At 33.7% G+C, this 16,154-nt stretch overlaps 6 protein-coding genes across 8 annotated transcripts; 4 read left to right on the top strand and 2 right to left on the bottom strand.

The window, feature by feature from the left end:
• The first annotated feature begins 1,061 nt into the window (after nucleotides 1-1,061).
• LOC115722547 (protein ABA DEFICIENT 4, chloroplastic) lies at nucleotides 1,062-4,376 on the top strand. 3 transcript variants are annotated; one of them, XM_030651787.2, is made up of 7 exons: nucleotides 1,062-1,187; nucleotides 1,298-1,469; nucleotides 2,501-2,729; nucleotides 3,200-3,300; nucleotides 3,576-3,704; nucleotides 3,815-3,903; nucleotides 4,015-4,376. In XM_030651787.2, the coding sequence occupies exons 2-7, from the start codon at nucleotides 1,428-1,430 to the stop codon at nucleotides 4,169-4,171; spliced, it is 747 nt and encodes a 248-aa protein (XP_030507647.1). In that variant the 5' UTR covers nucleotides 1,062-1,187; nucleotides 1,298-1,427; the 3' UTR covers nucleotides 4,172-4,376. The 3 variants fall into 3 exon arrangements, with proteins under 3 accessions (XP_030507647.1, XP_030507646.1, XP_060960064.1); XM_030651786.2 differs by having other exon boundaries at nucleotides 1,096-1,213; XM_061104081.1 differs by having other exon boundaries at nucleotides 1,141-1,223.
• LOC115722546 (uncharacterized) lies at nucleotides 4,230-6,762 on the bottom strand. Its single transcript, XM_030651785.2, has 4 exons — nucleotides 6,376-6,762; nucleotides 6,007-6,280; nucleotides 5,014-5,213; nucleotides 4,230-4,636 (listed from the first exon to the last, which is right to left on the bottom strand). Exons 1-4 carry the CDS (start codon nucleotides 6,597-6,599, stop codon nucleotides 4,342-4,344), a joined length of 993 nt encoding a protein of 330 aa, XP_030507645.2. The 5' UTR covers nucleotides 6,600-6,762; the 3' UTR covers nucleotides 4,230-4,341.
• A 283-nt stretch (nucleotides 6,763-7,045) lies between these two features.
• LOC115721716 (uncharacterized) lies at nucleotides 7,046-8,931 on the top strand. The gene is made up of 4 exons (XM_061104951.1): nucleotides 7,046-7,646; nucleotides 7,754-7,822; nucleotides 8,457-8,519; nucleotides 8,626-8,931. Exons 1-4 carry the CDS (start codon nucleotides 7,410-7,412, stop codon nucleotides 8,929-8,931), a joined length of 675 nt encoding a protein of 224 aa, XP_060960934.1. The 5' UTR covers nucleotides 7,046-7,409.
• LOC115723655 (uncharacterized) lies at nucleotides 8,932-11,806 on the top strand. The gene is made up of 9 exons (XM_030653138.2): nucleotides 8,932-9,484; nucleotides 9,592-9,930; nucleotides 10,009-10,239; nucleotides 10,584-10,667; nucleotides 10,759-10,851; nucleotides 10,948-11,246; nucleotides 11,338-11,470; nucleotides 11,614-11,739; nucleotides 11,801-11,806. Exons 1-9 carry the CDS (start codon nucleotides 9,362-9,364, stop codon nucleotides 11,804-11,806), a joined length of 1,434 nt encoding a protein of 477 aa, XP_030508998.2. The 5' UTR covers nucleotides 8,932-9,361.
• LOC133030959 (uncharacterized) lies at nucleotides 11,784-12,545 on the top strand. The gene is made up of 2 exons (XM_061104074.1): nucleotides 11,784-12,106; nucleotides 12,206-12,545. The coding sequence occupies exons 1-2, from the start codon at nucleotides 11,811-11,813 to the stop codon at nucleotides 12,399-12,401; spliced, it is 492 nt and encodes a 163-aa protein (XP_060960057.1). The 5' UTR covers nucleotides 11,784-11,810; the 3' UTR covers nucleotides 12,402-12,545.
• Nucleotides 12,546-12,720: 175 nt separating this feature from the next.
• On the bottom strand, nucleotides 12,721-13,896 carry LOC133030958 (uncharacterized). The gene is made up of 3 exons (XM_061104073.1): nucleotides 13,767-13,896; nucleotides 13,418-13,634; nucleotides 12,721-13,324 (listed from the first exon to the last, which is right to left on the bottom strand). The coding sequence occupies exons 1-3, from the start codon at nucleotides 13,877-13,879 to the stop codon at nucleotides 12,899-12,901; spliced, it is 756 nt and encodes a 251-aa protein (XP_060960056.1). The 5' UTR covers nucleotides 13,880-13,896; the 3' UTR covers nucleotides 12,721-12,898.
• Between the last annotated feature and the right edge of the window lie 2,258 nt (nucleotides 13,897-16,154).

The following is a 16,154-nucleotide window of genomic DNA, read 5'->3' as shown; positions in this document are numbered from 1 at the left end:
GACGTTGATGTGGGAATGAGAAAACTTTGGCATCAATTAAGAAGATCAATACAATAGTCTTCTCCTATGATAATATCTTGTCCTCAAGTTTATTGTCTATACCATTGCCTCAAGCTTGCCGAAAAACTCTCCAATTTAGACTATGTGTGCATGAATTCTTGAACGAGAGAGATGATGGACAGCCGATAAAACAAGAGAGAGGGAGGAGGCGATTCAAATCTGTTAGGGCTCTTCTTTATGTTGATTATAATAAGAAAAATCAATTAAAAAATATTAATTTAAATTATTCATAGAAAAATATTTTCAAACTTTATTTTATGTATAAACATGTATCTTTAAAAATTAAATCAAAATTATTGAAAATGCAATAAATAATTTAAACAAACTAAATTTTTTTGAAGAAAAAATCAAGCTTATTTACATTTATAAACTCATATCTTAACAAATAAAGAAAAATAATTAAAAATTCAATAATAATATAAAATTATTTCAAAAAAGAGTTAGAATTTAAATTAAAAAAAAAAAGTTATATTTACTTAAACAAATCTACATTTTTTAGAAGAATAAAATAGATTCAAGTTTGTCTGCAAAATTTAATTTTTACAAAAAATTGAATTTTTAATACATATTTTTTTAATATCTAACTGAATTTTTTAGTAAAAGATAAATAATTTTTAAAATTGCTTAGTTAATTTCAAAATTTTAATATTGTTTTTAATTTTTATAATCATTCAAAATAATTTTTTTTAGATCTATATTAATTTTTTAAGATTTATTAAAAAAAATGTTGAATTTTTCTCATTTTTATTTTGAGAGGGTACGATTTGATAATGGTCAAATTTAAGAGTAATGATGCTAAATTACAAAAACACATCCGTATTTAAACTGAATAATGTGATAGAACATAACAAAAGAACTAAATTTTTATAAATGTAAAAATTCTAAGAATTCTTAATATTTTAAAAAAAAGAATTACTATTGTCGAAAATTGAGATTGTAAAATTATTAATGATTCATTATTATTAAAAAAAAAGGGGGGGGCTGAGGTTGGCATCCATCAAAATTGGTGGGTTCGCTTCACTTGAGTCTTGAATTGAACAGATGTTTTAAAACATAAAAAGAAACAATCCATCCAAGTGGAAGGAGAAGATGGTTTGTGTCGTTATTCGCTTGATTTAGGCAAACTTGTAAAGCTCTCTCTCTCTCTCTTTGAGTTGAGTGCGGTATTACCCTTCATTGCTCTACCTTTTGCTTCTCTCTTTATCTTTCTTTAAGCTGTGTGTGTCAATGTCTGCAGTGCTAACTTCCGAGTGGCAAACTCTTTTGCTATGTTCTTCTCTATCATACTATATTAGCGACTTGTAAATGAAGGATACAGATACCATATTCCTCTGCTTAATAGTTGGTTTCTTACTCTTGCTCTGAATATGACCTCTTTCTGCATTGGCCACTCTTCAATCTCTTCCAAGGTATCTTCTTTCTTCAATTTCTTTTTGACTACTCGGTTATCGGTTAATGGTCATTTTGGTTTATGAATATGGGACCTCCATAACCGTTTATTCAGTTTCATTTTAACACTCGTTTTGATTGGTCAAATGGGTTTTTCCCATTGCATGAAATAAATATTCTGATGTCCCATAATTCTCATTTGAGAGCTCTTTTTATATGCAATTATTAGTATTAGTGTTTCTGTTTGAGATCAGACTTCTGTGAGAGATCTGAGATTGGTTGGCTTTATGTAAATTCGAGTACGCCTGCATTGTTTTTGTTTAATCATATTTATTGGATCTCCCTTTCTTTCATTCGGAAAGAGAGGAGAAAACAAACGGAAACCTTGTTGGAGTCAAACAATTAATACTATATTTAAGGAAACACAGTTAGCTATTAAATAAATTTAAGCAATTATCAAGGATTACACAGGCCATATAAATGGTAATATGGATTTGGATTACTAGTAAGGGACTGATATACTTAATTTCTAGTTGTATTCTTGAGTTTATGTGAGCTCTTCTTCACTCAGCCAAAAAGAAACTTGGATGTGTTCTCACTGAATTCCAATTTCTAAATCATAATCAGGTCTCCCAGCAATACCATAAAGATCAAGCTTTTCCAGAAATGGACCTTTTTACTTAATTTCTTTTCATTCTATAATTAAAGTCATTGTGAATTTCGCTTTTAACACTTTAGACTCTGTAATGCGTATGGCCTTACCTGAATGTCCTAGAACAAAGTAAATGTTTGACTTCACCAGTCCACCTAACTTCAAATTCCCTCATTCTAGATATATAGTGTCATTTGTTGCATCTAATCTATATTGATAATCTAAGGTAACTTCTTATTAAAATAAATATGAGACACCAGGAAGGAAGGGAACCTGAAAACGTTACATAACAATCACATGATATTTATTCCTCTTTATGTAGTATATTAACATAAGAAAGTTGGTGTATCTTTCTGAGATCAGGAAACTTTCTCATATTCAGTGCTTCATTTCTTTTAGATTGACATCTTGGAAAAGCGTATAAAACCCTGGCATAATGATAGAGTGGATCAAAGGTTTGCTCTTTCACTCCGAAGTAATAGCACTAAACTCTTTGGCCAACAAGTTGTCACAAAGAGGGCTCACTTACATGGGGATTGGAGTTTCAAAGGAGGATCAAGAGTTATTGTTAGACCTAAACCTGAGAGATTTGTTCTATATCAGAAAGTCTCTGGAATTAATGCCTCATGTGATCCTTCTTTCCATTTCAAGCTTTTCAATCTTATAAAATGCTTTCTTTGGTTTAGACTGTTAGTTTCTTTTTTTTTATAATTCAATTGCTACAGGTAAAAGAAAGTTCATTAAGTTTAATGTTCCATAATAGAGTGAACAGCTCCACTTGCAGACAAAAGAATCATATAAATTCTCACTCCTTTTTTTTACTAAATCTTCCCTTCAGGGGTATGACTAAAATGATAATAGTTTCTTGTTAGCTATTCAGTGGTTTCCCTCCTTGTAATATGCAAAATACCTTCTTACATCTTCTGCATATGAATAGATGGCATATTCTGTTAGAAATCTCCTTATCGTTGCTCATCAATATTAATTATTGGCCATTGATTTGTGATTTTTTTCTCCTATATATCTATTTTGAAACTGTCCCAAACTTCATTAAAGGTCTTAGGCTCAAATGAAAATGATTGTTTTTTATTTGTGTAGGGTTGGCAAATTCTCAAATTGCTCATAGTGTTTTTGGCTTGGGAACAGTAGCAGTTCTCCCCTTTTATACTCTCATGGTTGTAGCTCCTAAATCTGAATTGGTAAGTTTTCTTACACTGAATCATTCATCATGTGATACTACATATGAAGCTATTTTACTTTCAGTTCAAAATTTGCTTTCTTTTTCTTTTTTATACTGAAATCATTCTCCCACTAAATTTCAGAATTTTTAACTTTTCAATTGTAGAGAATTGAGTCCTTATCATTCCTAAAACTTCATTTATAGTTTTAAAATAGATTGTACCGTGTGCTTAATTAAGAAATTATTCACACTGTGTAACTTAAACTAACACGCTTTATATCAAGTAAATGACAGACAAAAAAATCTATGCAAAGCAGCATACCGTACGTGATGCTTGGTCTTCTATATGCATATCTACTATACCTATCTTGGACGCCTGAAACGATAGGCATGATTTTCACAAGCAAATACTTGCTGCCAGAGGTGTGTAATTAGTAGAACAATTAACAGGTTGAACTGTTTTCTGACCAAAAAGAAATTTTTTAAATATTTGTTATCCAACAATTTCTCCTCTTCCTGTCTAATATGTGCAGCTGCCAGGTATAGCAAAGATGTTCTCCAGTGAGATGACTCTGGCTTCTGCTTGGATTCATTTGTTGGCTGTTGATCTCTTTGCTGCAAGGTAGCCTTCTTTGTGTTATATTAACTTTTTACGGTATTATTACTGGTTTGTAGTTATGTTTGTTTATCACTCAAAGCTCCAACACTCTATTGGCATTCGATTTGTTCTCAGGCAAGTGTTTCACGACGGACAGGAAAACGATATAGAGACCAGGCACTCGGTTTCTCTTTGCCTGCTCTTTTGTCCCATTGGAATTCTCACCCATTTCATAACCAAAGCTCTTACCAGAAATAGTGTTGGAAAATCCGGCCATCACGGCATGCATTAATGAATTTTCCAAGGTAGAAGGAACAAATTAACAGAAGATTCAAAAACATCAAAGGATGTTGAAGAAAAGACATTGAAAGCTATTTGATTGAATGATGTTTTCAGTTGAACAAATTACAACTTAATTATTGTACTATTTTCCTTTTTTTTTTCTACACAACCAGTTTATTATTATGAAGCAGCTTTACTGGGATTAACATATAAAACTTCTTCCTTGAGCTCTACACCAAATTTCTGATAAACCTTGTCCTTAGCAACAGCAATGAGGTCAAGCATATCTTGAGATGTTGAGCCATTAGCATTAATGAAAAAATTTGCATGAAGTTTTGATATCATTGCCCCTCCCACTCTAAAACCTTTAAGTCCAGCTTTTTCAATCAACTCTCCAGCTCCAATACCCAAATCTGATGGATTCCTAAAGACTGATCCGGCACTTCTTTCTCCGATTGGTTGAGATGCTCTTCTTCTGTTCATAAAAACCAGTGACAATCTTAAGCTAGTTGAAACTAGTCAATATGTAAAACACAAATATTATTTCCGAAACTTTGAACCATTTCTCACTTTTCCCCCTTCACACACTAAGTAAAATCCTTATATTTTTATCATATAATTTTTATTATTTTTTATCCCAAATCTGATAGTGCTTTTCAATTCTCTCAAAATGGAATAATATTAGGAACATGTTTCAAGATAGTTCTTGAGGTTCAAGTGCTACCCTCATTAAAGGAGTGTGCTGGCTTTTAAGACCGTCAACGTGGGAAACCATTCGGATAGTATAGTCTATTGTATGAATGCATATTTTTGAGCTTTTTTTTTTTTTTTTCAGTCTTTGTGAGTGCGTACCTCTCTAAGTATTGTTGAAGCTTTGTCCTCGATATTGTTGAGCTCTGCAGCCGAAATGTGACAGCAACAATGGCTGCCAAGTTTGGCATCCTTTGAAAGGGAGATGAACGGTAGCCAAACATGAGATCAGCTCTTTCAAATCTTTGCAACTTCCCATCAATAGTTACAACATCGATGCTCTCAACAACATTAGCTGTCTCCTAGAAAACAACCAATTACTGTCCAATTAAGTAAACAAAAATACTATACATCCATATCATATCAAATAAACCCTTTGCAAGAATATATATTAAAATGTAACCAAAATGTAACATTTTTTTTTTTTGGATAACTCGTAGCCATTTTAGCAGTAACAGTAAGCTCCAACAACATCCTTTGTCACCCAATACTATTAACCAAAACCAATTCTACAAGGTAAGTTCTAAGCGACAACCTCTTGTTGCAGACTTGCCAGAGTGAAACACAAACCAACTCAAGAAGCAAAATTAGGCCATACCTTTGCTATGAGTGCACAGTAGAAGTAGTATAGTTGCCCAAAATGCCAAACAAACATATTAAAAACCACTAAAGTAAACCAATGAATGCTACATGTGTAGATGCACCCCGCTAGTACAACAAGGCGTGTCATTATTGAAATGGATCAAAGGGGAAAGAAGAAACTGAGGTGTAATGCAGATGAATGAAAATACTTGGAACTTGTTTTGACTCACAAAATGTAACATTACCAACGTATATATGTCACAGTCTAATATAACCAAAATGTTACATTTAAAAAAATTATTCGAAATTAAAATTTATCAAGTGTGATGTAGTAGTTCAAAATAAGTAATTTAGACAATCACAAAAAGCATAGTGCTAAATGCTAACCTTTTCTAAGACTGTTGGAATTCAACCAGAGAATAATGTGTCAATGTCCACAATCCAAATCTTAGGAAAACTCAGCTCAAAATTGTAATGGTAAGGGATAGAAAGAAAGAAAAGAAAAGAAAGTACCTGGCCATTTGCTCCAGCATTCATGTAAGCGGCTCCACCCACAGTCCCAGGAATGCCAGCAGCAAACTCAAGGCCTGTAAATCCTTCATTGGAGCATTGCATCCCCAAACGATTGAATCTGTAACCACTTCCAACTTTGTATACTCCAACCTCCTTCATCTCCATCCACTCCATCCGATTCAGAATAACACACCCATCAAATCCCAAATCATCAAACAGACAATTTGAGCCTTTGCCAATTATCATGAACCTTAACCGATGGTCATGGCAATATCTACAAATGAAATTTCCAAATCCAAGTTCTTCAGTAATGTTAACGACAATGATGAATTCAGTTGGGGAAATTGAGAGGAGAGTAAGTAAGCGAACCTGATAGCAGAAAGGAGTTGGGTGGGATGGAAAACTTGGGTAAAGTAATTACAAGGGCCGCCAATTCCCCAAGTGGAGAGATCTTTCAAGAGCTTTTGTCCTCGAACGAATGTTAAGTTTTGTGCACTGTAGTTGCACAGAAGAGTGTTTGTCTTTCGTGGTGAGTTTGGAAGGAGAAGGGTAGGTCCATGCCCATCGCAGTGGCAGACAAGGATCCCCGCCATGGAAGGAAGTTCAACTACAGAAGAGCTTCCATCCCATTCCAGGTTTCTCTATAACTATGTTTGTCAAGTGTAACTGCCTTTTACTCTCTTTCTCTTCACAATTTTCATATCAATCAATTTTTTTTTAATAACTATCATTTTTTTTTTTCTTCTTCAACAAATTATGGGAGTACTGTTGGGCACGTGTCCAGCACATTTTATAAGTGACAGCTTCATGAATTATTAGTAATATTTTTTAAAATTATATAAGACCTGATACTAATGCTAATATAACAACAAAAAAATGTACTAGACCCAAGTACTACTTATTAGCAATATTCTATATTATAATAGCAACGTTCTAATTTAGAATAAATTAAATTTTTACCACCCAAATTGAAATGGGAAATTTGAAATTCTATACATAACAAACCCTAATATTATTTCTCTAAACCTAAATGTTATAGAGATTTTTACACCTCATGTCAAAATTGACACCTTTTTTACATTTTTATCCTTACACGGTTTTTTAAACTTTTTTAACTTTTACATTTTTCAATTTTACTTTTCAAAAAGTTTAATAATTACAATTTTACCTTTTCCCTTCTTCCTTACACACGTACACGCACGCCACCTCATAAATCCTTTCTTGTTTTTTTTTTTTTTGAATTTTTCATTTACCTGATTCTTCCACTCTTCAAACCGAGCTTCCCACGATCACCATTATCAAGCCCTAACCAATTTTTTCTTCCCACGATCACCTTCTCCAAGCCCTCACCCACGTTTTCCTCAACCTACATTGTCATCCTCCTCTATTTTTTCTCTATATAAATGGCAACCACTAGAAGTGGTTCGAAATCACCATCTCCGGCGAAGAAAGTTTCTAAAAAATCGAAGAAGGCTCCAACTGTTACTTCCAAAGTCGAACCTAAAATGGGGTTAAAAAAAATTGCTAAAAATTTAGTGGCTGATGTTCCAGAGACATTGGCCTCTAAGAAAAGAGCCCTTCCTGTTAAAGTAGATGCTCCTAAGACTAAGAGAGCAAAAATTTCCAAGTCTGCACGCGATGTAAGTTTCTCTTTGTTGTTTTTAAATTTTTCTTTAGTTTTTTTCTGGTTGTTTTATTTCTGGTGTTACATTTGATGATTTAAAGTTTTCCCCATTTTTTGTTCTAGGTTTCCTCAGATTCTGATTTTGAGGATGAAGTGCATGGTGAGGACCAAAAGCCCAAAGTTGAATCAAAGGTAATTTAAATTTGCTTGGTTTCCTTTTATTGTGTTAATTTTTACATGAGCTTTTTAGGTCACTGGTTTAGGTGTTTATTAGGATGTTTTTATGTTTTTTTGGTGTTCTTTATGTATTTCTGTCATGTATTGTGGTTGATGTTGTTTTGTTGTTTTTATTCAGTTGTTGTTTGGTTGTTGAAAAAAAACCCAGTTCAATTCGTATTTTGTCACAGTTTTGAATTGCTTTTCCCCATTGGTTGGTTATATGTTTATTGTGAATTTGTTTTCGGTTGTTTTACACACTATTAGTATTGAGAAGCATTTTACTAATTTCAATTGCAACAAGATCTTTCAGTTTATTCTTTAGTTTTGTATATGTTTATTGTCAGTTTTTTCTCGGTTGTTTGTTACACTACTATTATCGACTACCATTTTCGAAATTTCATAACAACGAGTTTGTACAGTGTTGTTTATATTTTAGTTGTTTATATTTTTTTGAAAGTTGTTTATCTCTTACATTTATCATACTGTAAGGGTTTCATAAACGTTGTTTTTAGGTTTTTTATTGGCTGTAATTTGGTTACTACATTTTTATATATTCATTGTTATTGTATCTAAGATTTGTTGCTTTTGTTTTTCTTTTTTGTTGCAGGTCCATGCTAGGACCTCAGTGAAGGTTGAAGGATTTGACCTACCAAAGAAAAATCCCCCTAAGGTGTCTTTTTTTTTAAAAAAAAATATTATTTTTATTATTTGTTTTCTATTTTTTTTTTTAGTTTTTTTTGTTTTTGTCCTGATTTATTTTGTTTATATTGCTACAGGAATGGGATTATATTTATGACCAGAAGAATCTGTTCATTGCTAAAGCCTTTTCCACTGCTACTTTCCAGGTGATAGAGAACATTAAATCTTGTCTTTCAGATGTACAGCTTGAAATCTTTTCAAAAACCTGTTTTGGTCATTTCCTTAACCTTCCCGATTTTAAAGTTCAACCCCAAGTGTTTCATGGGTTGTTGCTCCGAGAGGTTCAGCAACCTAATGATGCTGAGTTGTGGGTAATGATACGCGGTGTTAGGCTTAGGTTTAGCATTGAGGAATTTGCATTGATTATTTGGGTTAGGCTGTGAAGGTGACTGTAGTGTCTTAGATTTTAAGCAAGAGGTTAATAGTCTTTGTGAAAGATATTGGCCAACTTCGTCCTCTATCACTAAGGAATCTGTTAGGGAATGTTTTACCACCAAGAGGTGGGGTGATTCTGATGAGGATGCTGTGAAGTTGGCAGTTTTGTATTTCGTGGAGTGGTTCTTGCTTAGTGGCACTAAGCATAAAAATGTACCCAAGTCTATTTTAGATGTTGTAGATAGTGGGAGGTACAATGAATTTGCTTGGGGCCGGAGTTCTTTTGAATTGACTATTTCCTCATTGAAGGGTAAGCTTGATAGTTGGGTTGAGGGGGTTAGGAAGGCAAAGAGTTCGGGAAAGAGGCCGAGTGTTTTTTACACTTTGATTGGTTGTCCTCATGTTCTTCAAGTTTGGTTCTACGAGTGTTGTAAGTACATGAAAGGTAAGTACTGCCAAAAGGAAAGCTCTCGTATTCCAAGGATCACTCAGTGGACATGCAATAGTCAACCTACTTTCAAAGTTTTGAAGACTACTATCTTTGATGTTTCCAAAGATAAGGTATATCTGTTTGTTGTAATTTGGTTTTTCAGTAGTTGTTTTTGTGTTGTTTTTCATTATTATTAATCTTCATAATTGAAATTTTAATTTTGGTGTTTTTTGATCAGCTGCAACTTTCAAATATGAGGCCCACGGCTGGTGAGTTCAAAGCTTTGAAACTGAGCAGTTTCAAGTTCGACACCGACTTCAACTCTTACAAGAGTCTTCCTGTCCCCGAAGAGCCAACTGTTGCTCAGAGTGACATTTCTGTCAAGCTTGAGGCCTTTTCTGAGAAATTTCATGGGTTGGAGGTCAAGATCGATTCGTTGCATACTTCCCAACAGAAGATTTCATCTGATTTGGTTGAGTTGAAAGAGTTTGTGTCTGCACAGTTTGTTTCTTTTGGTGCTCAGATGGCTTCAATGCAGACACAGTTTTCTACTGTTTTTGCCGATTCCTATGCCAAGGTATTTTAGTTTTTCAATAGTTGTTTTTCGGTTTTTTTAAGTTGTTTTATACTAATTTAATTTGTAATTTCAATATAGGAAAAAGGCAGTGACTCTTCCAATGATGATGATGGAGGTGGTGATGAAGCAGATTTTGATTTAAATGAATCTGAAGAAACTGATGAAAATGAAGAAGAGAATGTTATGGGTGATGACGAAGGGGAGGGTAGTGAAGGTGAAGAGAAGGATGATCAAGCCGATGAAGATTCTGACTCAAAAGAAAAAAATGATAATGGCAGTGATGATGATGCCACTGATAGTGAGGAGAAGGTAGATAAGTAGACAATGTAACTAGGTTTTAGTTACTTTGTGTGGTTTATTTTGTTGTAAGTCCGTTTTAGGTAGTGCTCTTGTAATTCTATGTTATTGTTATGTCTCTTGTTATGTTTTATTTTTCAGAAATTTGCAACTATTTTCAGACTATTTATTTGTATTTATTATGTTATTTATATGGCTGTGTTTGTAGATTATGTTGTTCGGAATTTATTGTTGGTCTTATTATTTTACTTGTTGTTTTTATTTTGTTATGTAGTTTTTTTTTAGTTGTTGAAGTCTATAACAAAAAATAACTTCACTTTTTTCCATTTTCTTTTTCCTTTATTTTCTGTATCAAGAATTTCGTTGATTTCAATGACGGCCCTACTCAAATAGATGTTGAGGCTACTGTTCAGTCCGGGGTAAAAGCAGTTGAGCTTATGGTAATGTTGCTTTTGTGTTGTTTTTTGGTTGTGTAAAGGTTGTTATTTTTTAACCATGATCTAATTCCTTTTTAATACAATATATAAACAGATGTCTTCAGATGGAATTGGTGGTGATCCTTGTAAACAGATTTCAGTTTCTGAAAATGTTGAGGTTACGGATCGTCGTCTTGTTTGTTTTGAGGTATATTTTTTTTTTTTGGTTGTTTTTTAGTTTCTTCATACTTTTTGTGTTTAACACTGTCTATTTTCTTTCATTTTTGTGGAAAAAATATATTAGATGGGTGCAACAGGTCTCAATGTTGATTCTAACATTGAACTTGAAGATGACCCAATTCCCGTTGAAGAAACTCCTCTTGTTGACAAGAGGAAATCTAAGAAACCCATAGCGCTGACGTCTCCGTTTATGGAGTATGACTCTTCCATTTCTAGTTCTAAAGATGGTTCTGGTTATGGAGTTGTTAAGTATGTGGCTGGGTTGTGTCCTCTCGATGATAAGATTGGTGAAGATGTAGAACATAAAGACGAGATTGATTTTGACTTGTGGCTTGGTGAAGGACGCCGATCGAAGAAAGATCCGTAAGTGTTTATTTTCAGCATTTTTGTTGTGTTTTTGTATTTTTTGTTTTTTACTTTACTATTTATGTTTCATTTTTTTTTTAAATGTTAGGCATGATAAGGAGAAGGTTTACTTGAAGGGTAAGGATAAGATTGTTCCCCCTTTTCGTTTTGGCGTGGAAGATGTTGCAACCAAGATGTGGTTCCACAAGCTTGCATATCCTGGCCAATGTTTGACTAATTCTGTAAGTTAATTTATTTTTTCTTTTGATTTTTTTCAAAAATTTCAGTCTATAGTTTTATTCATGTTGTTTGTTGGTTGTTTTTTAGTTGTTGAAATATAATTCATTTTCTGATTTTCGAACATTTCTCATTTTTTATTGTTCAGCATCTGGACATCATTTTTTACTATCTACGTAAAAAAGGAAAGTATGCAAAGGAGCCAAAGGTTAAGTTCACAACCACCGATTGCTTATTCTTCAAAACCATTCATGCTTTGTATGAAAAATTTATTGCACAGGAAAAAAATCTTTCTTTGATAAGCACTTGACACATGCCATTGCTGATTATATAAGAGGTAGAAAAATGTTATGTGGTTCCCCTTGGCATTTGTGCGATCATGTTTTCTTTATCATCCATATGGAGACTGAATCACATTGGATTCTTGGTCGATTGAATATTGAGGAAAGGCGTGTGTACATGTACAACTCCTTGTCGACTGCTATGAAAGATAGTGCTGCTATCAAAGCTTGTCAGCCATTTGCGGTGTTGTTGCCCCACTTTTTTGCTTTGTTTGATGAGTTCAAAAAGGAAAACAAACCGGTTTGTTTAGACCCTTTCGAAGTTGTTAAGGTTGATGGTTTGCCTCAACAAACCTCGAAGTAAGTTGTTTTTATTTTTATTTTCAAATGTTTTTAAAATTTGTAATGTTATTTTCCTTTTCTAAGTTTTTCTGCTGTTGTTTTTTGGTTGTTTTGCAGTGACTGTGGTTGTTTCGTTGCATCGTTCGCCGAATACTTTATTGATATGAAACCGATTCCTCCCATATTTGATGTTGAGAAACACCGTGATAGGCTTGCTGTGTTGTTCTATAAGTATGCTCGCATGAAAGAAGTGGAATTTATTGATAGTGAAGATGAGGCTCCTCCGAAGGGTCCAAAGAAGAATTTGTCTTAGTTATCTATTGGTTGTTGTTGGAAATACTACTTTTTTTTATGTAGCTTTTGTTTTTTCTATTACCAGATTATGTTCATAATCATAGACAAGTTGTTGTTTCTATCATGTTTTTTTCTTAATTGGAATTGGTTTTTAATTTGTTCATATTTTTGGATTTTTAATCTTTATATTTACTCTTACTCATGACAGCATACTATTAACAACCTTATTACAACCATCTGATAAACAACTAAATTGCATTTGTAATCACTTTATGTAGTTTATTTTTCCTTCTTATTAATTTCAACCTTCTTCCACTCATTTAATTAGTTAACTATAATATTTGATGTTCTTTTGTATATTAATGATAATAATACCAATTCCCTATTATCAATATCTCTCCACATAAAAAATCACAATAAAAAAATGTATGTAACAACCAATCGTAATATGCAGTATGTGTTTTCTAAATGTTTTAATATAGTTGTTTTTTGGTTGATGTGTAGTTGTTTCCACTTCTATGCTGTAATTCTTCTGCAGGTCTTTTTGTTATGTCCCTTTTGTCCACACTTGCCACACTTGTTTTGTTTCTTTGTTTCCCAAGCTGTTGCCATTCTTCTTTTCCTCGGCCTTCCAGACTTGATTCTCTCCTTTGGAGGCAACACTATGATTTCTTCAAAAAAATCTGGAAGTTCCCATTCTCTTACGTTTCCAACTGGGTATACTGTTTCTTCATATGTTTGCAGCCATGCTTTTGATGTGTAGTATTGTGCACAGTAGTTGTATGTGTTTATGTTCAAGTCCTTCATGACGGCGACTGCATGGTTACATGGCATTTCATCTTTTTGAAATCTATTGCATGTGCACGTCTTCTCCTTCAAGTTTACTATTCTTGTTCTGTCTTCATCTATCACCTCAAACAGGTTCTGGTTTGCTGGTTTCACCTGCAAGTTTTAAACCAACTTTAAAACAACCAAAAAACTATGCAAACACAACTGTTTTAATTTTACTTTATGCGAACGATAATCTGAACTTACTGTTAGTCGCAATGACTGTACATAGTTCCCTATGAGTTTTTTCTCAGATGATGGTGTCAGCCTTGTTGTGCATTTTTGTGCCTCCTTTCTATTATTGTATGTCCACTCTTGCATTTGTGCCCTCAAGCACTCCATTAATGTTGTCACTGGTGTTTCCCTTGCTGCTAAATTTGCTGAGTTCAGTGCCTCAGCTATGTTTGATGTCATGGTAGAGTACCTACAATTTGGACAGTTTCTGTCATAGTTCTACTTTTGGAAAAAAACTCAAACGCAACGCAAAAACAACGCAAATACAACGCTATAAATAGGTGAACATATCATTAATTTTATCCTCCTTATTAGTTTTCACCTGTTGTTTTCTGAATGATACCTTGACCATTTTTCATGGCCAATTTTCTCCAGGTACGGTCTTATGCGCTTATCCAAGTTGTCTAGCTCCCTCATATGGAATTCAAACTCCATTTCTGTGTAAGCTTTTGCAGCTGCATAGAATGGCACTCTGAAATGCTTTGCATTTTTCTTGAATTTTGTTTTGAGGTTCGACAAGAGGTGGAAGATGCAGTAGCCATGTGTTATTTCAGGGAACACTTTCCTAGTTGCTTTGATGATGCTTTCATGTCTGTCTGATATTAGGCATTGACATTCTCGAACCCCGAATGCTTCTCTTATTTTTTTTAAGAACCACTCCCACGATTTATCGTTCTCAGAATCAACTATGCAGTATGCTAGTGGAAAAATTTTAGATTCTGCATCTTGTGTGTTGGCAGTGAGCAACGTGCCTCCATACGCGGCCTTTAGGAATGTACCGTCTACCACGATGATTGGTTTGCAGTTTGGCCAACCTTTTATAGCAGCATTCAATGCAACAAATGCATATTTGAAACTGTCATCATCATCTTTCTCTATGTCTATTAATGTTCCTGAATTTTAATCAAACAGGATTTTTTCAAACAACATGTACTCAACGAAATAACAACTCAAAAACAACTGTTTTTTCACAAATATTTTCAAAGTAAAATTTTTAAATTTTTTTTTACCTGGATTTGTTTTCTGTAGCATGTACAGGTATCTTGGCAAGAGATTGTACGACTCTTTAGCATTTCCATGTAGCTGGGTTTGTGCTCGCTCTTTACTACGCCATGCTTTCATGTAATTCATCTTTATTTCGTATTTGTCTTTCATTTCTGTCTTTATGTCTGCAGGGCTGCACTTTGTTTTCAGGTTCAAGAATTTTGGTTTTACAAAGTCTACTATCAACTTTGATGTAGCTTGTCGTTGATCTCCAAATCTTATTGTAACTGCACATGTGTGTTCTTCTTCGTAGCTCCTTATTATGAATGTTTCTGTGTTTCCATTTTTTGTAGCCTTTAAACTCCATTTGCAGTTTGTGTCCAAACACACTATGTTGTATTCTTTTGTGCAAGATTTCACTACTTTGTATTGAAATGTCTTCTTGATTGCAAAGTAGCATAGTGTACTTATCAATGTTTCTTTGTCCTTGTAAATTTGCCCCTTCTCTATTGTTTCATGTCGTTTGTCATTGATGATCATCATTTCTGTGTTGTCCACTTCCTCTTCTTCTTCCTGGTTGTTTTCTAGTTGCTGTACCATTTCTGCAGCCACAAGCTTTGCATAGTCGGTGAAGTCGAAATCTTCATCTACTGCTGTAGTTTTTTCTCTGTTGTTGTCTGGTTGTTGTATGGTTGATTCTGATGACACTGTTACTGTTTCTAGGAAAAATGCATCAACTTCACCAGATCCCATCGTCTGCGCAGATAGTTGTTGCTTGGAAGTTGTTGCCGTGTTGTTTCCAGGTTGCTGCAAGTCTTCCTGTACTGCGTTGTTCTCATACGATTCCATGATCATATTGTTCCACACCATTGTTTGGTTAGGTGGTGTCGTGTTACTGGCTTTGTTCACACACAATGGGTACCTTGTGAAATCAACCTCCTTCGTTAATAGCTTTATGTAGAACAACAGACTTTTGTCATCCTTGATTTGTAGTGGTTGGCCTCCTTCCTTCAGTTGATATTTCAGTTGTAGTTGTGTTGATTCATGGTTGCATTGGAGTTCTTCCATCATTATTCTCATTAGTTCCTCAAAAGTGCACTTGGTCGAAATTAATTCTCCACTTGATTCATAATCAACATAGTTTCTGTTGTCATCCCAATGCCCATTGCTCTGCACCAATATTTGTAATGGTTCCGTTTCCTGAAATAATGTAAATTATTTACTTGGTTCAGTTTTTGTAGTTGCAAACAACTATTTTAATCTGTCAAAACAACCAATAAACAACTCTTTCCAACAATAACTTATGCATCTAACACTTTCATCTGACCGACTATTTATATAGGTTAAATCAACTATCAAACAACTATTTCAAAACTGATCACCAATTAATAACAGTAGATTCATATTTTCCAGTTTGTAGATCCCAAACAACTATTATTCCACTGTAAAACAACTTGTAAACAACAGTTTCAGAATAAAACACTGTAGCAACTATTTATATGCCTTAATGTTTATTTTCATGCAAACCGTTGTTGTTTTTTTCTCAGATTCATCAATATTTCATTATTATTTCAATTTAATCCGGTTTTCATCAATTAATATCAAATTTCTATTCATCTACACTAAAATTTTTTTTCACGTTCATTAAAAAATTTGTTTACCTTCAATTCTCCTTCTGATTCAATCATGGGTGAGTTTCTTTGATTTCCAGCTCTCCTTCTACTCG

This window comes from Cannabis sativa, chromosome 9 (genome assembly GCF_029168945.1).
Source record: "Cannabis sativa cultivar Pink pepper isolate KNU-18-1 chromosome 9, ASM2916894v1, whole genome shotgun sequence".
Lineage (NCBI taxonomy): Eukaryota > Viridiplantae > Streptophyta > Magnoliopsida > Rosales > Cannabaceae > Cannabis > Cannabis sativa.
Note: the sequence above shows the minus strand (reverse complement) of the source record. Positions and strands in the feature narration are given on the sequence as shown.

Excerpts from the sequence above, each read along its gene's own strand:
- LOC115723655 (XM_030653138.2), top strand. The coding sequence starts at position 9,362 with ATGAAAGGTAAGTACTGCCAAAAGGAAAGCTCTCGTATTCCAAGGATC. Across the intron at positions 10,668-10,758 it reads TAAAAGCAGTTGAGCTTATG|ATGTCTTCAGATGGAATTGG; the intron begins GTAATGTTGCTT and ends ATATATAAACAG. Across the intron at positions 11,247-11,337 it reads CGCCGATCGAAGAAAGATCC|GCATGATAAGGAGAAGGTTT; the intron begins GTAAGTGTTTAT and ends TTTAAATGTTAG.
- LOC115721716 (XM_061104951.1), top strand. The coding sequence starts at position 7,410 with ATGGCAACCACTAGAAGTGGTTCGAAATCACCATCTCCGGCGAAGAAA. Across the intron at positions 7,823-8,456 it reads AGCCCAAAGTTGAATCAAAG|GTCCATGCTAGGACCTCAGT; the intron begins GTAATTTAAATT and ends TTTTTGTTGCAG. Across the intron at positions 8,520-8,625 it reads CAAAGAAAAATCCCCCTAAG|GAATGGGATTATATTTATGA; the intron begins GTGTCTTTTTTT and ends ATATTGCTACAG.
- LOC115722547 (XM_030651787.2), top strand. The coding sequence starts at position 1,428 with ATGACCTCTTTCTGCATTGGCCACTCTTCAATCTCTTCCAAG. Across the intron at positions 2,730-3,199 it reads CTCTGGAATTAATGCCTCAT|GGTTGGCAAATTCTCAAATT; the intron begins GTGATCCTTCTT and ends TTATTTGTGTAG. Across the intron at positions 3,904-4,014 it reads GTTGATCTCTTTGCTGCAAG|GCAAGTGTTTCACGACGGAC; the intron begins GTAGCCTTCTTT and ends ATTTGTTCTCAG.
- LOC115722546 (XM_030651785.2), bottom strand. The coding sequence starts at position 6,599 with ATGGCGGGGATCCTTGTCTGCCACTGCGATGGGCATGGACCTACCCTT. Across the intron at positions 6,281-6,375 it reads CAACTCCTTTCTGCTATCAG|ATATTGCCATGACCATCGGT; the intron begins GTTCGCTTACTT and ends TTTCATTTGTAG. Across the intron at positions 5,214-6,006 it reads ATGCTGGAGCAAATGGCCAG|GAGACAGCTAATGTTGTTGA; the intron begins GTACTTTCTTTT and ends GTTGTTTTCTAG.
- LOC133030958 (XM_061104073.1), bottom strand. The coding sequence starts at position 13,879 with ATGGAGTTTGAATTCCATATGAGGGAGCTAGACAACTTGGATAAGCGC. Across the intron at positions 13,635-13,766 it reads TATCATTCAGAAAACAACAG|GTACTCTACCATGACATCAA; the intron begins GTGAAAACTAAT and ends TCCAAATTGTAG. Across the intron at positions 13,325-13,417 it reads TACAGTCATTGCGACTAACA|GTGAAACCAGCAAACCAGAA; the intron begins GTAAGTTCAGAT and ends TAAAACTTGCAG.
- LOC133030959 (XM_061104074.1), top strand. The coding sequence starts at position 11,811 with ATGTTATGTGGTTCCCCTTGGCATTTGTGCGATCATGTTTTCTTTATC. Across the intron at positions 12,107-12,205 it reads TTGCCTCAACAAACCTCGAA|TGACTGTGGTTGTTTCGTTG; the intron begins GTAAGTTGTTTT and ends GTTGTTTTGCAG.